A 21,263-nucleotide genomic window follows, 5' to 3' on the forward strand; every position below is an offset into this window, starting at 1 on the left:
GAGTAGACAGATTAATTTGAGAATGTAAACTGACATCACTCAGTTTGTATTTACAATTTAGGCATTTGGACAATTTACACAGATGCTAAGCTGTACACCTTTCTACATGTGAACATCACATCTCTAACAACATTTTCCTCGTGTTCTCAGGCATGGAGTGGACTACCTGACAGGCTCCTGGTGGCCAGTGCTGGAGGACCTCTACAAAGCCAACATCCCTGTGTACCGCTTCATCCAGCGGCCAGGAGACTTGGTGTGGATCAATGCTGGAACTGTACACTGGGTTCAGGCCGTTGGCTGGTGCAACAACATTGCCTGGAATGTCGGACCTCTCAATGGTAAGGAGTGCACCATCTAGTGACCAAATACAAATTATTCCAATAGAATAGAATGGAGATTGGAGATATATATATATATATATATATATATATATATATATATATATATATATAAAAATTTAAGTGTTTGTTCATTCTTCTTCATTGTTTGATGTGTATCTGCAGCTTACCAGTACCAGCTGGCCCTGGAGAGGTTTGAGTGGAATGAAGTAAAGAAGGTCAAATCCATCGTCCCCATGATTCATGTGTCCTGGAACGTGGCCCGCACAGTCAAGATCACCGACCCAGACACCTACAAGATGATTAAGTGAGTACAAACTTCTACACCTGCCATTTGTTAGTTACACACAACTAAAATAAATAGAAAGCCCTGCAATAAATCTTAAGTTTTTGCTTAAACTATTACTAATATGGTAGTATGTGGTGCTGATGAAATGTAGTGCATTTTCCTGAAAGGTGTTCAATATGAAGAAGAACAAACCATTAACATTATAGTCTTATAATGAAAGTAGGGCTTTTTGCAGGGCTGTGATTACATAGCATTTGTAAACTTGGAATGAAAAAAACAAAACTGTACATAGAAAAAGTCTAAATTTGGATTTGAAACATTTGGCAGTAACTTAATAGACATTTGACTCTTTACAAATACATACTCTTTGACAAATAAAGTTTTTTGAATTTGAATGAATTTGAATTTCCTTTCTGCCAGACACTGCCTGCTGCAGTCCATAAAGCACATCCAGATCCTGCGAGACCAACTAGTGGCCGAGGGAAAGAAGCTTTCCTATCAGAGTCGGGTCAAAGACGAGCCTGCCTACTACTGCAACGAGTGTGATGTGAGTAGCTATATTCCTATACTGATGAAACTGCCTTTTTCTATCACAGTTGTACATTCAATTACAAGAGACCTATAGATCCTACAGTCAGGAAAGTGTTAATTCAACGTTGTCATGGAGGCTATAGTGTGTGGTGCTGCTGAAATGTATTGCTCTATACTAGCAGGTAGTTGAAATTGTCTCCACCCTATTCATTCAGTGGTGTACTACATATTAAAAACACCTCAGTATAAACTATGTATACTTCATGAAGGAAAACCTTTTTGTAGGACTGATTTCTTTATGATATTTAGCTTACTCTCATTGATGTTTGATGAGTGGACAAAATAGGAGAAACACCCCAGTACAATGCAAAAGAATTAAACAGTACCATAAACATTAATCAATTTAAAATACTCCATTTTAAACTACATAATCATTGGCTGCTGTACATACTAATCTGACAGTGACAAAAAGAAGCAAGGAGATACTTATTCATTATGAAACTGGGTCTTTTTTGTGCTCTAAAGGGGGACAGGCAATGAGGTTTACAACTATAACCACAGATTTACAATTCAAGTGTTCCTTCCAGAAATTTTGTAATTTATTCTAGTCAAAACCTTTAACAATTTCTGCAGGCATCTTAAATGTGTCTCTGCCTTTTCTCCTCACAGGTGGAGGTGTTCAATTTGTTGTTTGTGACAAGTGAAAACAACAGCAGGAAGACATATGTGGTTCACTGTGAGGACTGCGCACGTCAGCGTAGCCCTAACCTGAACAATGTGGTGGTGCTGGAGCAGTACCGCACAGAGGAGCTCATGAACACATATGACTCCTTCAGCCTGGTAAGCACACACAAACCTCTATTCAATATTCATGATTTTCCTGCTTTGTAAGCCTTTCCTTCAAGATCTATTATTTCCAGTTGTGCTGTCGTCTCCAAACATAAGCGGGCTATTTTTTCAAGTATGACTTAATTTAAATTATTTGTAAATTAATTATGTCTGTTGTGTGTGTCTTGTCTCACCAGGCCTCCTCCTCCCGGTGACAGAGCTCCCCTCCTGCGTCTCCTCAGCCATAACCAAAACTCCTGCAAGCCAGGACAAAAGACACAGTTTCACTTTGGTTTTCAACTTACCCTATCATTATTTAAGATCATTTTTGCTACTACTGCTAATACTTGCCGAACAGCCAGTTGAATACGTTTACTCATCATTACTGTTTACAAAAAGAAATACCAAGCCGCCAATAACATACCAGTTTACTCTCAGATGGTGCTTTCAACCCAGAAACCCTGGCAACAGTAAAGTTGAGAACCAGGGGCAGTTGGTGCTGCCATTGAACAAACTGTGGAGGGTAGTTGATGGTTTCAATGGCGTGTTTCTGTCAGTACCAGAGAGAACTTTTTTCTGTTGTTGTCTTCTTGAATACTGAAATTTGTACATGCTGTTTGCAATTTTTGTGGGGTGCTGTCTTTTTTAAAATAATTTATTGTTTTGTTTTTTCTAAACTAGATCAGCCTAGATATATACCACATTGGCCTTGTATTTAGAAAAGAGAGAAAATGAAAAATACTAATAATAGAGATATGAACATTTTTCTAAAGCATTAAGAATTTTAAAAAATACAAATGTTTGGAATGCTTCAAAACATACGGGTTTAACGACTTTGGTTGTTTTGGGGGGGATTTCATTTTGTCTTTCAGATTCTTGTATGTGTTGTAAATCTTGTGTTTGTATGAATTATACTTTTATTTCCTCTGGAGATTAATATTCAGTTGACACTCATCATCAGGTCTTTTGTTCATTTCTTCCATCTCTGTATGAACGCGCTCTTTAAAAAGAAAGAAAAAAAATCATTGTCATCTGGTGTTTGTGTGTTGTACCTCTGATTGTTTTGTTCCAATATGCAGACTTAGTATTTCCTGGATTTTTTTGGCATTGTACATTTAATTTAAAATGTTTCCTCTATTTATTGGATATCAATGTTCTCCCTTTTTTAATAGGGTTGTACAAGTTTGCATTTTTTTTTTCTTCATTTTTTTATAGTGACCGATTGCTCTGTAAGAACTGAAATGTGGGGGTTGTGTGTCAACAGGAGTGGAGGCTGCTGTTTCTCTGGTGCTTGCCTCTCAACTCCTGCTTTTCTCTACTGATATATATTAAATGATATCTTTATCTTGAATATAACACCACCTTTCCTGTAGACAATAGGCACACTGCTCACGTAGAGAAGATGACTAATGGAATGCTGTGTTTGTATGCTCATTAAGGAAAAAACAAAACGACTTTTTCCAAAGCGTTTTGTGAAATGGTAATTTTTTTTTTATTATGTAGGGGGCTTTTAGATGAGATTTTAATGATTTTATGATATTATCTGTTGAATATGATAACGGGATAGATGGTGCTAAATGTTCTCTTTGAACAACCTTTTTTTTTCTGTTTGTCTTCTTAAAATGAGAATTCTATTTTTCCTGTTGCAATATTACCTTCCCCCTTTCCTTCTCTTTGTGGTCATTTATTTATAACTGCACTGTTTAGAGAATTCACACAGACATACTTGCAGACACACACACACACCAAACTGAGCCAGACATGTCTTAAACACTTGTGAATTTGTGTGACATTACTATGACTATTAATAATAAACGCTTTTTGATAAATCCAGAAGTGAGAGAATCTGTGTGAATTTTATTCCGTTGACGTGATTAGTCACAGAGCTTCACTACAATATGCCATTAACGCATTTAAATAAGATGTGCCTCTAGAGTCAGTGTCTCTCATAAGACAACAATCTAAAAAAAAAAACTAAACACACTATCCAAAGACGGTACAATAGTTTGATCAAAGCTCTACTGAACTCAACTTCTATCACACCATGTGTATCAAAAGTCTAAACTGCTGTTTTCTGATAGATATTGGGATCTAGGGGTGGCCTACATGCACACAATTATCTGCCTTAATATGCTATTGTATATCACAATATTTTCATTGTCACATTACTGACACATAAGCCCTCAGTATTTTGAATGCATCACTCAGAGTCAGAGCCTCTTGTCAGAAATGTTTCCACCTCCTACTTTTACCTGACAAAACATGCCTTACATTTACATGTTTTACTGTGTAAATGAATCATGCCTACCAAAAGTTTTGGAATCTGTCTGGAAGATCTCACCTCAGCTGGCGACATAATCCTTTTCCCTTCACAAGGTGAGGTTTGTATCCTGACAACACTGTCACAACATTTCTGACAACATAAACGATTCCTACGGAGACTGAGGTTGGGTTTCTGGTTACCAAACAGATCCAATTAAGTAACAAAAAGGCCCATCTCCGTAGGAATCGTTTCTGCAATGTTGTCAGACACTGACACCTGGCAAAAACGGGTCAAGCACTTGTTATGGACGTTACTTTGACGGTCAGGGTTGCATCAAAGGATTATGTTGCAGCAGTGTCACAGCTGCGGCGATCTACTGGACCGGTTCCAAAAGTGGCCCACGTTTAATAATACAGGAATTTCCCTTGAAGGACTGAAATAAGTTACATTAAAGGCTACAGTGTTTGCTCCATTCGTTCCCACAGGAGAAATTGATTTTTTCACTACATACTGACCACACACTTCCCATCTTTGATAGCCAACTACTGCCCTCAAACGTGACACTGCCCACCGAAGTCCATTTACACCCACTCCTACAATAACAAGTCATATCCCTCAGCTGTGACAAATGTTTGGCACAGCTTTGTCATTCACGTCCTCAACTTGAGCTTGCTATTGTTAGAAATGCGTGTGAAAAAATAAGACCGCAGTCAGTAGAAAAAGTTTCCATTTAGACATCAGCTTCCAGGGTAAACTAAGGAAGGAGATTATACTACCAGCAAAAATTTACAGATAGAGCAGGAAATAGCAAGGAGCTGTAACAAGACTGCCCAGACTTCAGTTTCCTCACTGATAATTCAACTGGCAGTCAAGCACTTTGTAACCTCAATATGCAAAAAGTAATTATAAATGTCACTTTCATGATCACTAGCCAGTACCAGTGAGTAAACGATATTGCCCAACACAACATTCTTATTTCCATATACTGTACCTTAATTGTATAGTGCTTTTGTCATGCTGAGGAATCTAATGATAGTAGAAAAGTCAGACAGAAACTGGACCATGCAGATGTTGTCTACACTATAAAACACACGATATACACTTCTATTAAACTTTATCAGAATTTATGGATAGAAACTGTATAACAACAACACACAAACAACAGAAAGCCCTCACCTTTTCACTTTGTCCTGTTCTGTATAGCATGTCGAGCCAAGTAGTATATTATCCAAATATGTCAAGTAACTACACATCAGAGAAGCCATACCACTGGGGACACTTTGGTTTTAAACTTTGTCAGTGAAAAGCTCATTATTTACTTTATTCAATACTTCTTAAACAAATAATTTCTGTAGCCCTAGATATAACTTTGCTTATCGAAATGTATATTTGGTGCACATTTCGTGTCTCATGAAAAGAAAGAGGCTACTTGAGTAGTCTGAAGCCAAAAGGCAACAACCACTGTCACTGCGTTTCACCTTGATTTACTTATTCAAGTACAACAAATGGAGGGCTCCAAACGTTTTGCACTGGTGCTCAAGCACATATTTTAGCTGCACTCAAAGTATTTTAATTAGAGCTGTACGATATGGATAAAACATTATATTGCAATTATTCTGACAAATAACGCGAAATGATTAGTGGGAATGATCATTTTCCGCAACAATTTTGAATTTCACTGATAAAACTATTAAAATCATGTGACATTTGTTAGGGTCTGTACCAAACAAACCTATATCGCTAATATTGCTATTAATTGTGCATCCCTAACTTTAACTTATTTTAACCATAATACTTGTGCCCTGGAGTCCTGAATTGTAGCCAAAAAAAAAAGTTTTTATTAATCGTCTCTGGAGACCATTTATGATTAATTACCATTATGTTGTCTTCTTACAATATTGTTCGAAATGAAAGAAAGCTTTTACCTGTATTTAACAGGAAAAAATTTATCTGTATTATCATTAATGTATTTTCTAAGGGTCTACTTTAATATCCGTTATTGAGCGTGAAAAAGACAAGAGCAGTGGCAGGTCACTGTGTCCTGAGGTCAAGTTAGGGGCCACGGGGCCCGAAGAGGGATGGAGTTTTACTGGACTGACCAAAGGAAATCCTGCTTCAAACCACACAGGAAGACCACCTCCATCCGTCTGTCTGTCTGTCCACCCCGCTGCAGTCAGGTGATGATGAGGATAAACGCTCTTCCCTTCAGCAGTCCAAACACCACTACATGGTGGAATCATGATGGACAAAACTTTGAAGTCTGTTTATGCTGCTGCTCTTGTTGAGCCTGAGAGGGGAGATTACATAGTAACTATTTTATCTGTAATGGCAAGTTCCCCAAAGGACATCTGATGTGAACTCTTGACAGCAGTGACATAACACCGTCAAATCAAAGACTATCAATGAAAACAATGATCTCATGAAAGACAAGACCATACACTAATACGTCAGTAAGTGCCTCACCCTTTACTATAAATCATCAAGCTGCATGTAGACATGAAATACTACAGTTACACACACACACACACACACACACACACACACACACACACACACACACACACACACACACACACACACACACACACACACACACACACACACACACACACAGGCCTGGATGTAAACAAACATTACAAGCTCTGAGCAGAGGGAAAAGGCCAGAAAATCAGGATCAGACAAGACTAATTATCTAGCTTATGCTCTGATCTTTTCTTATCAATTAACTGATTACAGCCTTCCTCGATTACTTTGTTCTTACTTCATCCTCCTTTTCTAGTCCTGTATTCTACGGAATCCAAACTTATCTATATAACATCTCCTGATAGTGCACACATATTTCATCATACAGTGCAGACTGACGTCTCCTGCTTGGCTTCACAACAACTCCTATCTTTACATCATGTAACTGCTGTAAGGCCCTCGGCATCTCAGCTCATCTTACTGAACCCATGGTTTGACACGTGGTTTCTTAGCCTCTATAGACTCTGCTTTCAAACCACACATTAGAGAATTGATACAGTGTGCAAACCTTCACTTGTTATTCAGTATTAATCAACCAGTTTATCTTAGAATGATCCTTCATGGCTCAAAGTTTAGCTTTGCCAAGTCATGACAACAGGATGTTTTGAACGTAGGTGACGTAATGTTCAGAGACAGTGTCCTTCAACAACGTTTCCTCTACTTTAAATGTCATTAAGCTAGTTTATAGTTCATTTCCCTAAAGTAATTAATAATTGTATTATTCAAAAGGTGCAACAGCATATGAAACTTAGCACTGGTTAATTCAGTATATTTAGTGTATTTGTATATTTAGCAGGAAATCCTACATGCACACAGTCTTGCACCATCACTGGTGAACACTACGTGCACTGAGGTAACTTTGATTGCTTATCATATAACAGGAAGAGGGAGCTGTTCTTCCAAAGCAAGGAGATGAAGTTTCAGAGTTTCTAGCAGAGAGTAGAGTTAAAGGCCATTTGTTCATGATAATTATACCTGGACATCACATCAGGGTTTCCTCTACATGTAACTGATTGTGGCGCACCGCCACGGCAAAATAAAAGCCGCCACACCTTCAGAATAATGTTTTTTTGTTTGTTTTTTTTTACCTTGTTTTTATGTTGTTTTATGTTTATGTTAATGTAAATTATTGTATGAAATGTGAATTTTGGCACAAAACATGGTGTTTTTCATGAAATGTGACGCTACGCTGCAAATACCCTTATTTTGAAAAACCAACACCGGAGTCACCACCTGCCTGCCAGCATACGCATTATTTCTATCATTATCTCAGAGAGATTCTTATTTTTATTTTATTTTTGTACCATTGACACTTGTTAAAGAGAGATTACTTTAGGCCTAATAAAGCATGTCGAGTCTTTGGTTATACAGTAGAGAGAGATATTATTTTGTTGTAGATTAATTTTTAACTGTAAAACTTAATTTTCTATTGATAGAGGAAACCCGTTATGTTTCAGATACACGTTTTGAACAGCACGACATAACGTTAGCTTAGGTAATGCCCAGGTAATTTTCTGCCATGACTCTTTTCTGGTTACATTTTCAGATGAGTATATTAAACAATTTTCAAAAGAAGAGAAAGGTTCCAGAGGAAGAGAGTCAGGTAACGTTACATAAAAGGAGAGGCTCAATGTTCTTGATTTATTATCGTGATGTTATTCCCTCAAGTCAATAGAAATGATAATGATGTGTACCGTGATAAGTGTAATAATTAAATAATCCTAACATTACCTGCGTGGTATTGGTGATGTGAACGAATTTAACACTTCCCAATATTATGTTAGATAAGAGCACAGGAAGAAGTAGTGCAGGAGGTGAGTGGAGGAGAGAAAAGAGGAGAGGCAGAGAAGGAGGGTGAGCATGGTGAGGCAGCAGAGAGCAGCAGCGAAGGAGAGAGAGGGAGGAAAAAAACAAAACACAGGGAATCCGGCTGGGACCCAAAATGGACTTATGGAAAATGGACTGGATTTAGAAAAACATTCAGTTTGAAATAGTCATAATTTTACATTTCAAAATTCATGTTCATCGTCGTCGTCGTCACCCCCCCTCTTCCACCCGGGCAGACCTCCCCACGGTTTAAAAAAATCCTGGAGGAAACCCTGCACATAAATAAAACAATCACATAACCTAATGACGACATGCAGCCTACAGATCAATAAATCCCACAGAAACCTTTAATAAACAATTTTCCCTTAGTGAAGAAAAGAATAAATAACTAAAGATAATGAAAGGCTACCTGCTTGTAAAGCAGATAGCCAGCTTGATGAAACATATGCACATTTGTCAAACAGTGTGCATCTTGAATTGTCTTCCTTACAATAGCTGGTCTGAACAACTTTTTGTAGATTTCTGTAAAAAAGCTCCAACTTTGTCTCTGCCGCCCTTCCCCCTCATATTCTGCTCTCCTGAACCTCAACTTATCAAGCAAGCCACCTCACTCTGACCCCCAACACACTACACCCAGCCCCCACTACAACAGGGACAGGGTGAAGGGGGGTGTAACATGTCCTGGATATGAGAGGTGGAATGCATGCGCTAAGAGGAGATGTTGGAGAAAGGCAAGGGGGGCTGATAAGCCCGGTGGGTGTGGAGAGAGAGAGAGTGGGATGGATGCAGGGGGGAGGGAGGGAAGGAGAGTCAGCACTGTGGATAGATGAGGGGGGGGGTAAAAAAGAGGAGGGCAGACAGACTGAAGTTTGACATACTTAAGACAAAGACCGCAGCAATTGTGAGCTGAGTTGTTTTCAGCCAGTGGGGAAGGAGAATCCCTCTTACTACTTCATCACAATAGCACAGGATTTTGATGGTGCATGTGGAAAAGAAAACAGAGACTCTGGGACATAATCAGCTCCTGACAACTCTGGATAGTGGAAAGAAGAAGCAGCAGGAGACCAAAGCTGCAGGAAGCCAACATACCAGCACCAGATAGATAAGGCTTTAGGAGGGAACCTCCAAAAAACACACCAAACGCTCTTTAAACTTCACGCAAGGAACAGGGGGAAAAAGTAATCCTGTTTCTCGGAAGAGGAGTCGAGAGTTAAAGGGATCAAGAGAAATCTAAAAGGACTCTGAAGAAGTGTGAGCAGAGAGCGTGTGCTGACTGGACATCAGTTGTTTCGAGAAGTGAGAAAAGCAGCAGCAATCTGGAGGACGATCAGCAAGAGGTCCATCTGGCCCCACATAACAATGTGAGTACAAGAGCAGCTGCATCACTTAGTTGTATGAAGACATCTCTTGAGATTTAAATGTGATTGTTGTCAGATTACAGTGACAAGTGTAGGGGCTCTGAAAAACATCAAATTAATTATTGCAGCAGCTTCCAGACAATAGAATAGAATGAAAGAACAACAGAAAAACCCTGTGCAGTATCCAAGCAAGATAACAGTGAGAAAATTAGCTAAGCATCTACATGATGGCATGCACGCTATGAAGAGTTTGGACTACATGCCACTATGTGGCAGCTACATTAACTTCATTGCATAATATTCCCTTACTAAGAATTCCTTAATTTGGGTCAAACAATGACATGACGTGTTATTCAAAGAAATGCTATTAAAACAATAATAAGAACAGTGAGTAAAATGGGTGGGGCACCTAAATGTATTTTCAGTGAGGGGCGCAATGAGTCACACACTTTCCTGTCAGTCCTTCCTGCATGACCTTCAACCTTAAAACAACACTTGGGACAACAATGGGAGACAGATGTGGAAAATAAACATTAAAGCAGTTAGGGCAGCATCGTAAATAACGTCTTTCACTGTCAGTTCTGTTACACACACTGAAAGTGTAAAAAATACAATGAGGCTTTTGAATAATTATATCCATTAAATTTGAGCTTCCAGTGAATATTACCCAACAAATTAGACCCCTTCTTCAACAGCAGCAGCTTTTTCTGTTCAAGTAATGCTTTAATATTATGTTATTATATGACCCATCACACACAAGATTGGAGGTACAGTCCACTATTCTCGCATGTCGGAGCATCCTGGTGCTGTACACAATGAAAAAAAAAATTATGCCACATTTTTTTAATCACACCATAAAATTACTGAGAGAGGGGCTGCACGATATAGTCAAAAAAACATCGCAATTATTTTGACAGATATTGGTATATGTTACATGATAAGTGGGAATTATCATTTTTTCGTTTTTGCATCAGTTTTCATTTTCACTGTAAAAACTATTAAAACCATGATGATGTGACCTTTGTTGGGGTCTGTACCAAACAAACATGTTGTTTTGTGCTTTTTGTTTTGTTTTTTACATCTGGAGAGCAAGATTTGTTGCCCAGGGCATCTCTGTAGCACTACAGTTTTTAACTTTTTTTTAACTTTGTCGAAAAAAAACAAAAAAAATGTGCAGTTTATGGCAATTTGGACAATGCACTTACACATACTTGCATTTCAATTGTTTTGTGATTAATTGTGCAGGCCAAACACTAAGGATTGCATATGTGAAAGCACCTGTCTGCCATGTTAGCTCAAGGAAATGCTGGCTTGACAACGTTATCTCCACTGTGATATTTCCACTGCTGTAGTGGTTTTTGGCAGCTGACCTCACAGATGTCCCCTCTCTGACTCGGGCATCACTGATGCATCCTGACCTCTGAGAAGCGAGGATATCCTGTACCAGACACAGCTGCATACCACATAAAATCTGTGCTAATACAGAAATGAATGCAAACTAAAGGAGCTTGAATCAAACTCAACCTTACATGATGGACCCTGCCCTCTAATTTGAAAAAAAGAGCTATGAAAAATATGAATGTTTTATGACACTAATACAGAAAATGTTAAATTATAAAACAGAAGGAAAGTTAAACTGCTAGTCACAAGCTAAACTACAAATTAAACTATGAGGTCTTATTTATAATTATCAGGTGTCTAGGCTGGATGCGTTAGGCTGATATCAATAGAGAGAAAAAAATATGAGAAGGATATATGAGCCATTGTTGTTTTCTGTTTTTGTTTTGACTGAATATTTTTTTGATAATGATCCCTTAGTTTATTTTAAGTTTGTTTTTTTTGTTTTTTTAAATTATGACCAAGATATACAGTACTGTTCTGGAAATTTTTCAGTTTAACTTTGCGTTTTAAATATATTAATTAAATGAACTGAGGTGGCGCAATTTCAGAATAAGTATTGTTCTAATCACATGCTAACAGTGGTTGGATCTGAACTTCAGTCTTCAATGCTGTCGGTACCAAATTCAAAGGCATGACAACACGTATTAACACAAGTGCACGTGCAGACTACACCCACTTGTACACAAACAGACTTTGATGCAAGTCAGCCTTCATCTCTCTACCACACAAACTAGATACAGCAATTATGGGCCCCTTTCCTTTTGGCCAATCAGCTCTCTGATAATCATCACCTCACAGACGGGATCACACAAGGCTAGCTTCCTGATGGATAAAACCTCTAACCTCGTAGTGAACCCAGAGCCACCTAGCCTTTGAAGAGTGCAATTTGATCAGGTTCAAAAGTATTGTGTAACTACGGCACCAGACTACTGTACATATTCAGCCAAAAATACCAATCACGCCTGACCGACCGTTTCAAACCATCTGCAATGACACATGAAAGTCTTACTGGTGCCAACTCTGATGCCACAGCTGACCATTTGTTTTGCTGCCCACAGTTCACTATGAGTATGACTGGTACTCTAGAGAAGGGGGCACACCACCAGGCCTTGGACCTGTCTGAAGAGCTGCCACCTCATCACCATCATCACCATATGAACCACCATCAGCATCTTCACCACTCCAACTCCCTGGCTTCTACTACTGCTGTGGGTGGAGGCAGAGAAACACCATCACGTGTAGTTGTACCTCCTCCTTATTCTGCAGCTGAGAGCGGTGGTGGAAGTGAGGGTCCTTTGGAGCTGCGGGGGTCTCTGGACTGCTGGGCCTGCTCGGTGCTGGTGACGGCTCAGAACCTGATTATTGCTACGATTAACGCCTGCCTCGCTGGAGTGGTGTTCGGGACCATCCTGCTGCCGGCCATTGTCATGGTGGCGTTTGGCTTCCTCTGCCACTCTACTGTAAGAGAGGGGGAGATTGGGGAGAGGGTGAATACGTGAGTGTGAGCACTGTATACATGCAGAAGGATTTTGAGATTTATTTATTTATTTTGGGAGTGTGGCCAGTGAGCAGTCACACTGTAGCTGGCAAAGTGCTTACTAGAGCTGCAACTAAATCATTTTCATCATCACTTCATCTTCTGATTATGTTCAGGAATAATCATTTAGTCTGTAAAATGTCAGAAAATTGTGAAAATTGCTCATCACAATTTCCCAGAGACCAAAGTGATGTCTTCAAATAGCTAACTACTTTACTATCAAATGACAAAAAGCAGCAAATCCTCACATTTAAAAAGCTGGACCCAGCAAATGCTTGAATAATTTAAGAACAAGAATAATAATAAGCAAAAAATCAAATGATTAATCCATTAACAAATTGGCTGGCTATTAATTTTCTTTTAATAGATTACTAATTACTCCAGGCTTCCCATTGATTCTATAGGATAATTTACTGAACATAACGGGAGGACATTTGATGCAAACATCTGTGCAGAAATCTATTGTCCTTCTGCAATTGGACACATAATTCACCTGTTGACATAATTTTTGCCAGGCCTTCATTTGATTAACAGTGAAGGCAATATACCTAAACATTCAAAAGCTAAGAAAATAGTGCAGTTTGATGTAAGAATGAAAACATGTTTGCATGTTGGGAGGGATAGATGTTTACACACATCTGCTACATCTAAACAAAAGATGAGCGTATCAGGGGGACGGGTACACCTCTCTTTTTATGAAACATCTAAAAGCCCTAATCTCATAACTTTGATCCAAAAGTTTGAAATATTTGTGCCTGGGGCTTAGGGTGGGGTTTGGCTCGATCACTGATGAGAGGTTTTATAATCAGATAAGTCTGAGGTTCTCTCAGATGTTTAAGAGACGGGTGAACTGCAAGGGGGGCGCAGGGTCAGGAGTCTAGGGAGCCAGATGTCTAAGCAGTAAAGTTAAACACTGCTCTGTAGTTGGTTGGAGATTAAAGGATGCTTGGGAACACACAAAATATGAAAATGCTTGGACTGTGATGAGAACAGATGGAAATATAAGACATGCAACTCAAACAAAACAACCTATTTGACCCATCAGTGATTATCCTGTTGCTACCCAAAAAGTCATCATGGTTCAGAGACTTTTAATACATACCATTGGCATTTCTGTGAGCCGACGACCTCCTTAATGACTGGAGAGACCAGGATTCTCTCAGTTCTCTTGCTCTCTCACAATTAGACCTCATGTGACAGCAGCTTAGAGAAGGATTAACCAGGACCTGGGAGGATGGAGAGAGGGGGAGAAAAAAAAAAAAAAAAAATCGGTGTGAGGAAAAGTAGCGAAGGTGGGTCAAGTATTTAGGGTTCTTCGAATAGAGCAGGCAACATTCAGTACACTTTAAAGATATCTGAGGGAAGTCTTGTTAGCAACAGTCAACCAGAAACACACCCAACATGTGAATGACAACAAGCATTCTTTAAAAAGGGGCTTTTTCCATCAAAGCCTGGCTCAGATCTGGAGCCATACACGAGGCCTCACCAAGTAAAAGCAAACATGGGAATACTTGTGTGAGTCTTATCAGTTAGAACTCCAACCCCCAAAGCTTCCCTGAACCTTCACCCTTAAAACCCATTTACAACGTTTAGATCATCTAGCTCACTACTTCTCTCCTTCCATAATGTTTTACTTCTCCAGCTGGGCTTTCTTTCTGGCCAGCTGTAACCCTTGCCACAATATTTCCTGTACTTTCACTACAAAGATCTGGAAATGACAAATTTCAGAATTTACATCAATACTATCCAACTACTAAACTAATAGACATTTTGATTACATTTTTGTTGTACCGTCATGTGTTGTAGAATGACAATTAAAAAAAATCTTCAAAAATAAGTTGGTTTGGAACCCCTTAAAGTTGGTTAAGCAACTTTTCACAGCTTGAGTGGGAATGTGTCTAGTTAGGCAAGACAAAAAACTTCAGATGTTATCTTAAAGGATTTGAAAGGGCATCTGTCCCCCACAGACTATGGTACAGGGTTATTCTCTCTTGAGGCCGAGACCATAGCTTTGTAATAATATGTGGGACAGAACCTATCCTGGTATTATGTCCTGATCGAGTCCAGTGGATGTGGTCTCTGAAGGAGCTTCCTGGACATTTTTTTTTAAAAAAAGGCTAAAATACAGTACAAAGTTAAAAATGGATATTGGAAAAGGAGCAATATGTAAGAATTAGATCTCCAAACAAATCGGGTGCAGCATACCACCAGAATAACCACTAACTGCTGCTAACTGTAGCTGCCGTTAGCTCATAAGCTCAGTGAACCATGCAGCTAGCAGTCGTATAAGCCGAGTCTGCCCAGACTGGGAGCTTGGAGATCCAGAGAAGTGTTGGTGTAATTTAAGTTTAAGAATCAAACCATAACTTTGACCTTTAATGGCACTTCATTTAAGATAGCTATTAGCTTGTCAGCATGCCCTCTACTATAATAAATACTCCTCTCCCCCTTAGCTCCCTCAGTCCTGAAAAACTTTTTAACTCGCTGCACTTTCCTCATGCAACCCAATGTTCACATCATCCTTCATGGAGCGATAAGGATGATTCAGGCCTGCTGTCTCTCCATTCCTCTCCCACACTCAAATCCTGACCCCTTTTACCTCCTCTCCCACTACCCCAGTGTTATTGCTCAACATGCTGAGGTGCAATATATACTGATCAACATCTTTTAATCACATATGTTAATGATTCACAATATTTTTACCAAGTACCTAAAAGTTATTAGGTATTTTCGTCAAAATATATTTAGTGAGTTATCGATGCAGTATATGCATTCATGTGTCTCTGTGTGAGAGAGAGTCAGAGAGAGCTATATCGCCAACTACTAACTGGTGTCTGTCCTCACCTCATACACACATACCACACAGGGTACGTCATCTGCTTTCCTTATCTGTTCCTCCCTGCACTTTTAGTATTTAAATCACTTGTGTTCTACATGTACAGGGGCATATCAAAATACAGAATAAAATAAAGTGTTGCCCAATATGTGCCAACACACAAATGTATCCTTTTTTTTTATTTTTGGGGCACTTTTTCCAGCCTTTATTACAATAGTGACAGCTGGAGATTATGGCGGGAAAGGGGGAGGAAGCGAGGGGACGACATGGAGCGAACAACCAGTGTCGGTTGTGTGTTTCCCCCTGTGTAAAAGGTAAAAGGTGAATACTTGTCCTCCCCTATTGCAACAGCAAAGGTACCTTTGAGCAAGGCCTTCACCCCTCAATTGCTCCAGTGGAGCTGCTCAGTGGCCACCAGATCAGACTGGGGTTTTATTACGCTTACAGACGTGAATGTGTGCAAATGTGTGAGAGTGGTGCTTTCCTGATCATGTATTTCCCTCTACAGCTACCCTGGTCCAACAAAGGTTTACAAAATGTCGACTCAGGTTGAATGACAAACTTACCTCCACTACATCCTGCTGCCATTTCATTGACTTTCTCCTTGTCTCAACAGGTCCGCCCTCATGGGACAACCCCCTACTGCTCAGACCTGCTGACTGACGGAGGTTGCGTTGCTCTTTTGGTGGTGGGCTTCCTCTTGGTCACCCCTTTGCTGGTTCTGGCACTGGCTGCATACTGCCGGCTGGCCCGACATCTCCAACTGGGCCTGTGCTTCATTCCATATAGCCGGGCCGTGTACAAGAACTTGCCGGCCACCCAACATCGCGGCCTGGGCACTGGCTGCTGCGGAGCTGGAGGTGATGGCGGTGGGAAGGGAAAGGTCTGGGTGTGAGATGAAGATCAGAAGAAGGGGGAGAGGGGGGTGAGAGGGAGGGAAACGACCATTAGATAAAGAGAAGGAAGGGATCTGAACGAGAGAATAAGGGGTTGTATGACTAAGAAAATATAGTGGATGCAAAGAACAGCGAAGTGTATACCAGAGGAGGGAGGAAGTTGTAAGCAGCCATTACAATAACAACCACCTGAGCATCCTGGAAGACAAGTTACATAAATACTGACAGATGACTTACTCCCCAGTTAGAACAACATCATTGATTGTTCAGAAAAAATGTACATGGTTTACCAAGGAATATTACTTAACTCATCAGCTGTCACTGGAATTTTGACTATCTTAACTTTTCCATGTTGTCCAGATATTAAGCAAAAGACCACTACAAACTCTGTTTGTACTCTCCAGCCAAGATAACGGGGACACATTCACTGGTCAAATGCATAATGTTTAATGTATACGATTATAGAAGTAAGACAATAGCATGATACTAAATTGCAGAAATATTAAATTACAGTAAAAACCACTAAAAAGATTGTATTGACACAATTGTCTCTTATCACATTTATATTAAAATGAAAAACATATGTCTAAAGTAGTTTCCTGGTAAGTTGTAGCACACTGTTACCGCAACTTCTCGTGCTATTTCCTTTTTATAAATAAAGTTTTTGGAATCAGCTGGTGTCATGTCTGTACTGTATGAGCATGGGGTGGGATGGGTTAAGGCTACCACTAGAAAAAGGGAAGGATTACGCAAGATGATTTCCAGTTAAAGAGTGAACAGACTGGCCTCAGTACCAGCCAACACCGATGTGAATGTACACATAGTTCAAAAAACACATCCGGGTGCCTCCACAGCAACACAGCAGACGGCTGTCCAAAGACTGTTTCCGTGAAAACAGTCACTATTGTTAGAAAATGTCCCTTGAGAAATCATATCAAGAATGATCCCAGTGGACTTTATAAAATGCATGTAGGTGAAGCCAGCCTCGTGACTGAGCAGAAAAAAACCTCAACTGTGATAAGCTTTTGTAGTTCATGTCTCCCCCAAGTGGTGAAAGAGTGGGATGACATGAGACAACCAAGCTGGGAAAAGTAGACTGTTCTCACAAAATCCCACATTATCATAATTATAATATAATGCATGTACAAAAATGGGTTCACAGGCTGTATATGACTACAAGTTCTGAAGTTAGATCAGTCAATCTGAGAAGGAAAAACTACTGTGTCTAAGTATGTTTTAAAGGTTTCAAAAGGTAATATGTCCAGTGATTGAAATTACAGTTACTTTAAGCCTTGTTGCCGTTTTCACCAACTTCCTCTCCATTTTGCATTTAGCAAATTGCTTTTCTATCCTATGTAACCTACACTGGATTAATTTTGGGAACCACTGCTTTAAACAATCATCACTCATTGAATTGATACTTTCAGTGAATTCATGACCATGCCGCACACAAAATGCTTAAGAAAGGACTCTGTACATCACAATAATTCATAATTAATAATAATTTTGTTATTGATTTATATATGACTGCATCTTTAAAAAATATATACCTGTATTTGTATATTCTCTATATCAGTAGTTTTCAAAGTTTTTGTGTCCAAGGCACACCACAGGGGAAACCAAATCTCAAGGCACACATCATATCCCTATAACATGTTAGCTTATCACTGTGTGCATTTAATTTGTTTGCCTGGAAAGTTTGTAAAGTATTTTTTTTTAGGATAGAGTTCCATTTGGGAACCATACTTCCAAATAACTGTCTCTGGACAACAGCATGGACATTAGCTCAGATCAATCATCAGACTTCCACCTTGTCTTGTCCTGTTGAAGATAGTTTAATTTATTTTGACATGAATACAGGGGAGAGCGCGAACGCAGTCCCCCACTACCAGAAATTATGCAGTCGAGATTCCCACATTTGGGGAATTCGCAGGGGTCAGCACAACCGGAGTGCAATGGCTGAGCCTCGCCCTGGGTGAACCACCTTCTTGATCATGGTATCTCCCCTGCCAGGTAAGTATGAGTTGTACATGGCGAACGCAGGGGAGTCATTCAGCTGCATGCGAGTCAGACTGACGGTGTCCTGGAATTAACAGTGATACACTTTCAGGTGGAACATAATGATCTAATGATATTAAACTACTGCACAAGGGTTATTAGATGATATCAAAAACCAAAAAGCATGTATATGAGTAGTTAGTATTCTTGCCATTTCCCATCATGCTTTGCAGCACTGTGTGGGGTGCTATGTGGTAGGCTACTTCCGGGTTTTCACTTCTGCAAAACAATATAAACAATATAATATTTGCTCTTGAGAAACTGCAGTCTATATGGTTCATTCTTCAAGTCTCACTTGTTACACATGCTGCACAAAAAGAAGTGTTTCGTTTTTAGTGGAGGTGAAACCGCACGAAGTTGATCCGTGATGTATATGGACCGCCCCCCTTGCTCTCTCTCTCTCTCTCTCTCTCTCTCTCACTCACACACACACACACACACACACACACACACACACACACACACACACACACACACACACACACAGATTAATTGCAAACTAGTGAGGCCAGCGATATTTTAGTGAGATTATGAATTCAGGCATTTATAGTGGTGTTAGTGGGAAACTGGACATGCTTGTTATCATGGGAATGGATCATAAGATTGTGTTTATTGCAGCTTCAGTAATATCTGCAGCCTTCCCTTCGACACACGCTACGACTCGCTCACCAGAGCAGTTCCGGTCTGACGCACTGCAACTTTCAATGTTGATAGGCTATTACTTGTGACGTTAACCAATCAGATAGTGCTGTGGGCGGGACATTGACAGAGGCTACCGTAAACTTTTAAGCGCCTGTGTTGTCCTGCACTGACCTCTGTACACACATATAACCGTAAATACATGAAGAAAAAAAAAGTAGCAGTTTTTTAACCGCAAGTCTACAGTGACATACTAAACCATCTTTCTGTAGTCCTATGAATAATATAATATTTCTGCAACTTCCCAAGAAGAAACGGACTGAATCAGAATGAAAAAATGTTTAGATTGCACCGCTTCAAAGTGCACCATAATTGTGTATGTTTACAATAACTGCACTGTGACTTATTTCCCACTCTTGTCCCTTTAAAATCTATTTTGTTTTAGCTAACTTTCCTATTTCTTACTTTGTTTTAATGTTTTGTTTCTTGATGCCTTCCTACTTGTTTTTAATGTATTTTAAATACAAATTTTAATGTCTTTTAATTTAACTTGTATGCCCCTGTAAAGCACTTCGCGTTGCATGGTGTCTGAATTGTGAGATACAAATAAAGTTGCCTTGCCTTACAATGATCGCACATAATTAGCTTTGGTGCAACCTGATGGAGAATAAAATGGACACAGAGGTAGCGGACATGGTGGTACTTCCCGGGTTAAGAAATGTGGCTACGCCGCCATTGACCTGTTGCGCAGTTTGGAAGAAACGGGCGGTTTCGGTCAGTTATGACATTTCCCTGAAAAGTCAACGTTTACATCATTTCAAATGCAACTGTATCCACCAAAAATACGTTTTTAAAAAGCGTGAAAAAAATAACTTACGTAGGTCACACATGTTTGCTAAGAATTAACAAGCAGAAAACTCACCGTAGATGAAGACAGCTCATGGCCGACCACAACCGCCATTGCTCCTCGGCTAAACTCCAAAAAGTTGTCTCCCAAGTCATGTCACGGTCATTCCTTCATGCAGAACACGGCGTATTCCACAAAGTCTTCAATAAATGTTCTACAGAACAAATAAATGTACACATATAACTGAGTAAGCTAACGTCACCTGTGTGAGCACATGTAGCTAGCGACACTTGGAGAAGTCAGGTTGAAGTTCTTCAATCGCGCGTGACCGTGTGCAAAACAACCGGAAATGGAGACCAAACTGCAACTTTGTCAAGATGAAAAATGATCTTTTAAATTGACAAACATCAAATGTGTACTCCATGGCACAACTCAAGCGGGATCAAAAAATAATTTGTCTCTCTCCATTCACTACCAAACATGTTTTTTCGAAGGAAAAAAAAAGGTCCCATGAGAGAAACCGGAAGGGGCGTGTCTCTCTATATCTGAATGATTTTTTTTTCTTTCTTTCTTTGTTTTTTTTTTTTTTAAAATGTTTTCTGGAAAATATCCTAAAAACTGACACGGCTCCAGCTAAAATATTTAAAGATGAAAGCATGGTCATGCAAGCATGTAATAAAGAAATACATAATTAATATTTGCTGTGCATTCTTAAAAACAATCAATGCCATTGAAAACAAACCTTGTATAACAACACAGAAAAAAAAAATAACAACAATAAAATTAGAGCTCAGATATAATGTGCTAGTTTGTCTAGAAGACTATAACCTGCATTGTTAGCTGACAGGTGATGAGTCCGTCAACAATAACATGGCTATTTTACAACAGCAAATCTGCTTCTAGGGTTGCATACATATCAACACTTGTCACAGTTGAATTAGGATCATGCATGGACATGCAATTAAGTGTTTGATCATTTATTGTATTTGTATTAAACATTTTCAATATACCATTGTCATACTCAATGATCTCAACACCATGTGGATACAGTCACCAACTCAGAAACACTAGAGAACACTTCCTCACTGCAGA

The 21,263-nt window shown here is 39.4% G+C and overlaps 2 protein-coding genes, 1 long non-coding RNA gene and 1 other non-coding gene across 7 annotated transcripts in view; 2 read left to right on the forward strand and 2 right to left on the reverse strand.

Moving 5' to 3' along the window:
* The window catches only part of kdm6ba (lysine (K)-specific demethylase 6B, a), a 100,535-nt gene extending 96,713 nt beyond the window's left edge, over nt 1–3,822 (forward strand). For all 4 annotated transcript variants that reach the window (XM_073474514.1, XM_073474515.1, XM_073474516.1 and 1 more), the window contains 5 exons: nt 151–338; nt 504–645; nt 1,048–1,174; nt 1,828–1,998; nt 2,184–3,822. In XM_073474514.1, the coding sequence (XP_073330615.1) occupies nt 151–338; nt 504–645; nt 1,048–1,174; nt 1,828–1,998; nt 2,184–2,201 (646 nt within the window). In that variant the 3' untranslated portion in view covers nt 2,202–3,822. The remainder of the gene's footprint in view (nt 1–150; nt 339–503; nt 646–1,047; nt 1,175–1,827; nt 1,999–2,183) is intronic.
* LOC141003230 (uncharacterized) lies at nt 273–16,385 on the reverse strand. Its single transcript, XR_012179700.1, has 6 exons — nt 16,298–16,385; nt 13,998–14,121; nt 12,607–12,816; nt 2,181–2,243; nt 509–630; nt 273–354 (listed from the first exon to the last, which is right to left on the reverse strand). It is a non-coding gene; the product is annotated as an uncharacterized lncRNA (long non-coding RNA).
* tmem88b (transmembrane protein 88 b) lies at nt 9,532–16,641 on the forward strand. Its single transcript, XM_073474518.1, has 3 exons — nt 9,532–9,960; nt 12,417–12,818; nt 16,348–16,641. Exons 2-3 carry the CDS (start codon nt 12,423–12,425, stop codon nt 16,624–16,626), a joined length of 675 nt encoding a protein of 224 aa, XP_073330619.1. The 5' UTR covers nt 9,532–9,960; nt 12,417–12,422; the 3' UTR covers nt 16,627–16,641.
* Nucleotides 16,642–18,484: 1,843 nt separating this feature from the next.
* LOC141004180 (U1 spliceosomal RNA) lies at nt 18,485–18,648 on the reverse strand. Its single transcript, XR_012179787.1, has one exon. It is a non-coding gene; the product is annotated as a U1 spliceosomal RNA (small nuclear RNA).
* Nucleotides 18,649–21,263: the final 2,615 nt, after the last annotated feature.

The sequence above is a fragment of the Pagrus major genome, chromosome 10 (genome assembly GCF_040436345.1).
Source record: "Pagrus major chromosome 10, Pma_NU_1.0".
NCBI lineage: Eukaryota > Metazoa > Chordata > Actinopteri > Spariformes > Sparidae > Pagrus > Pagrus major.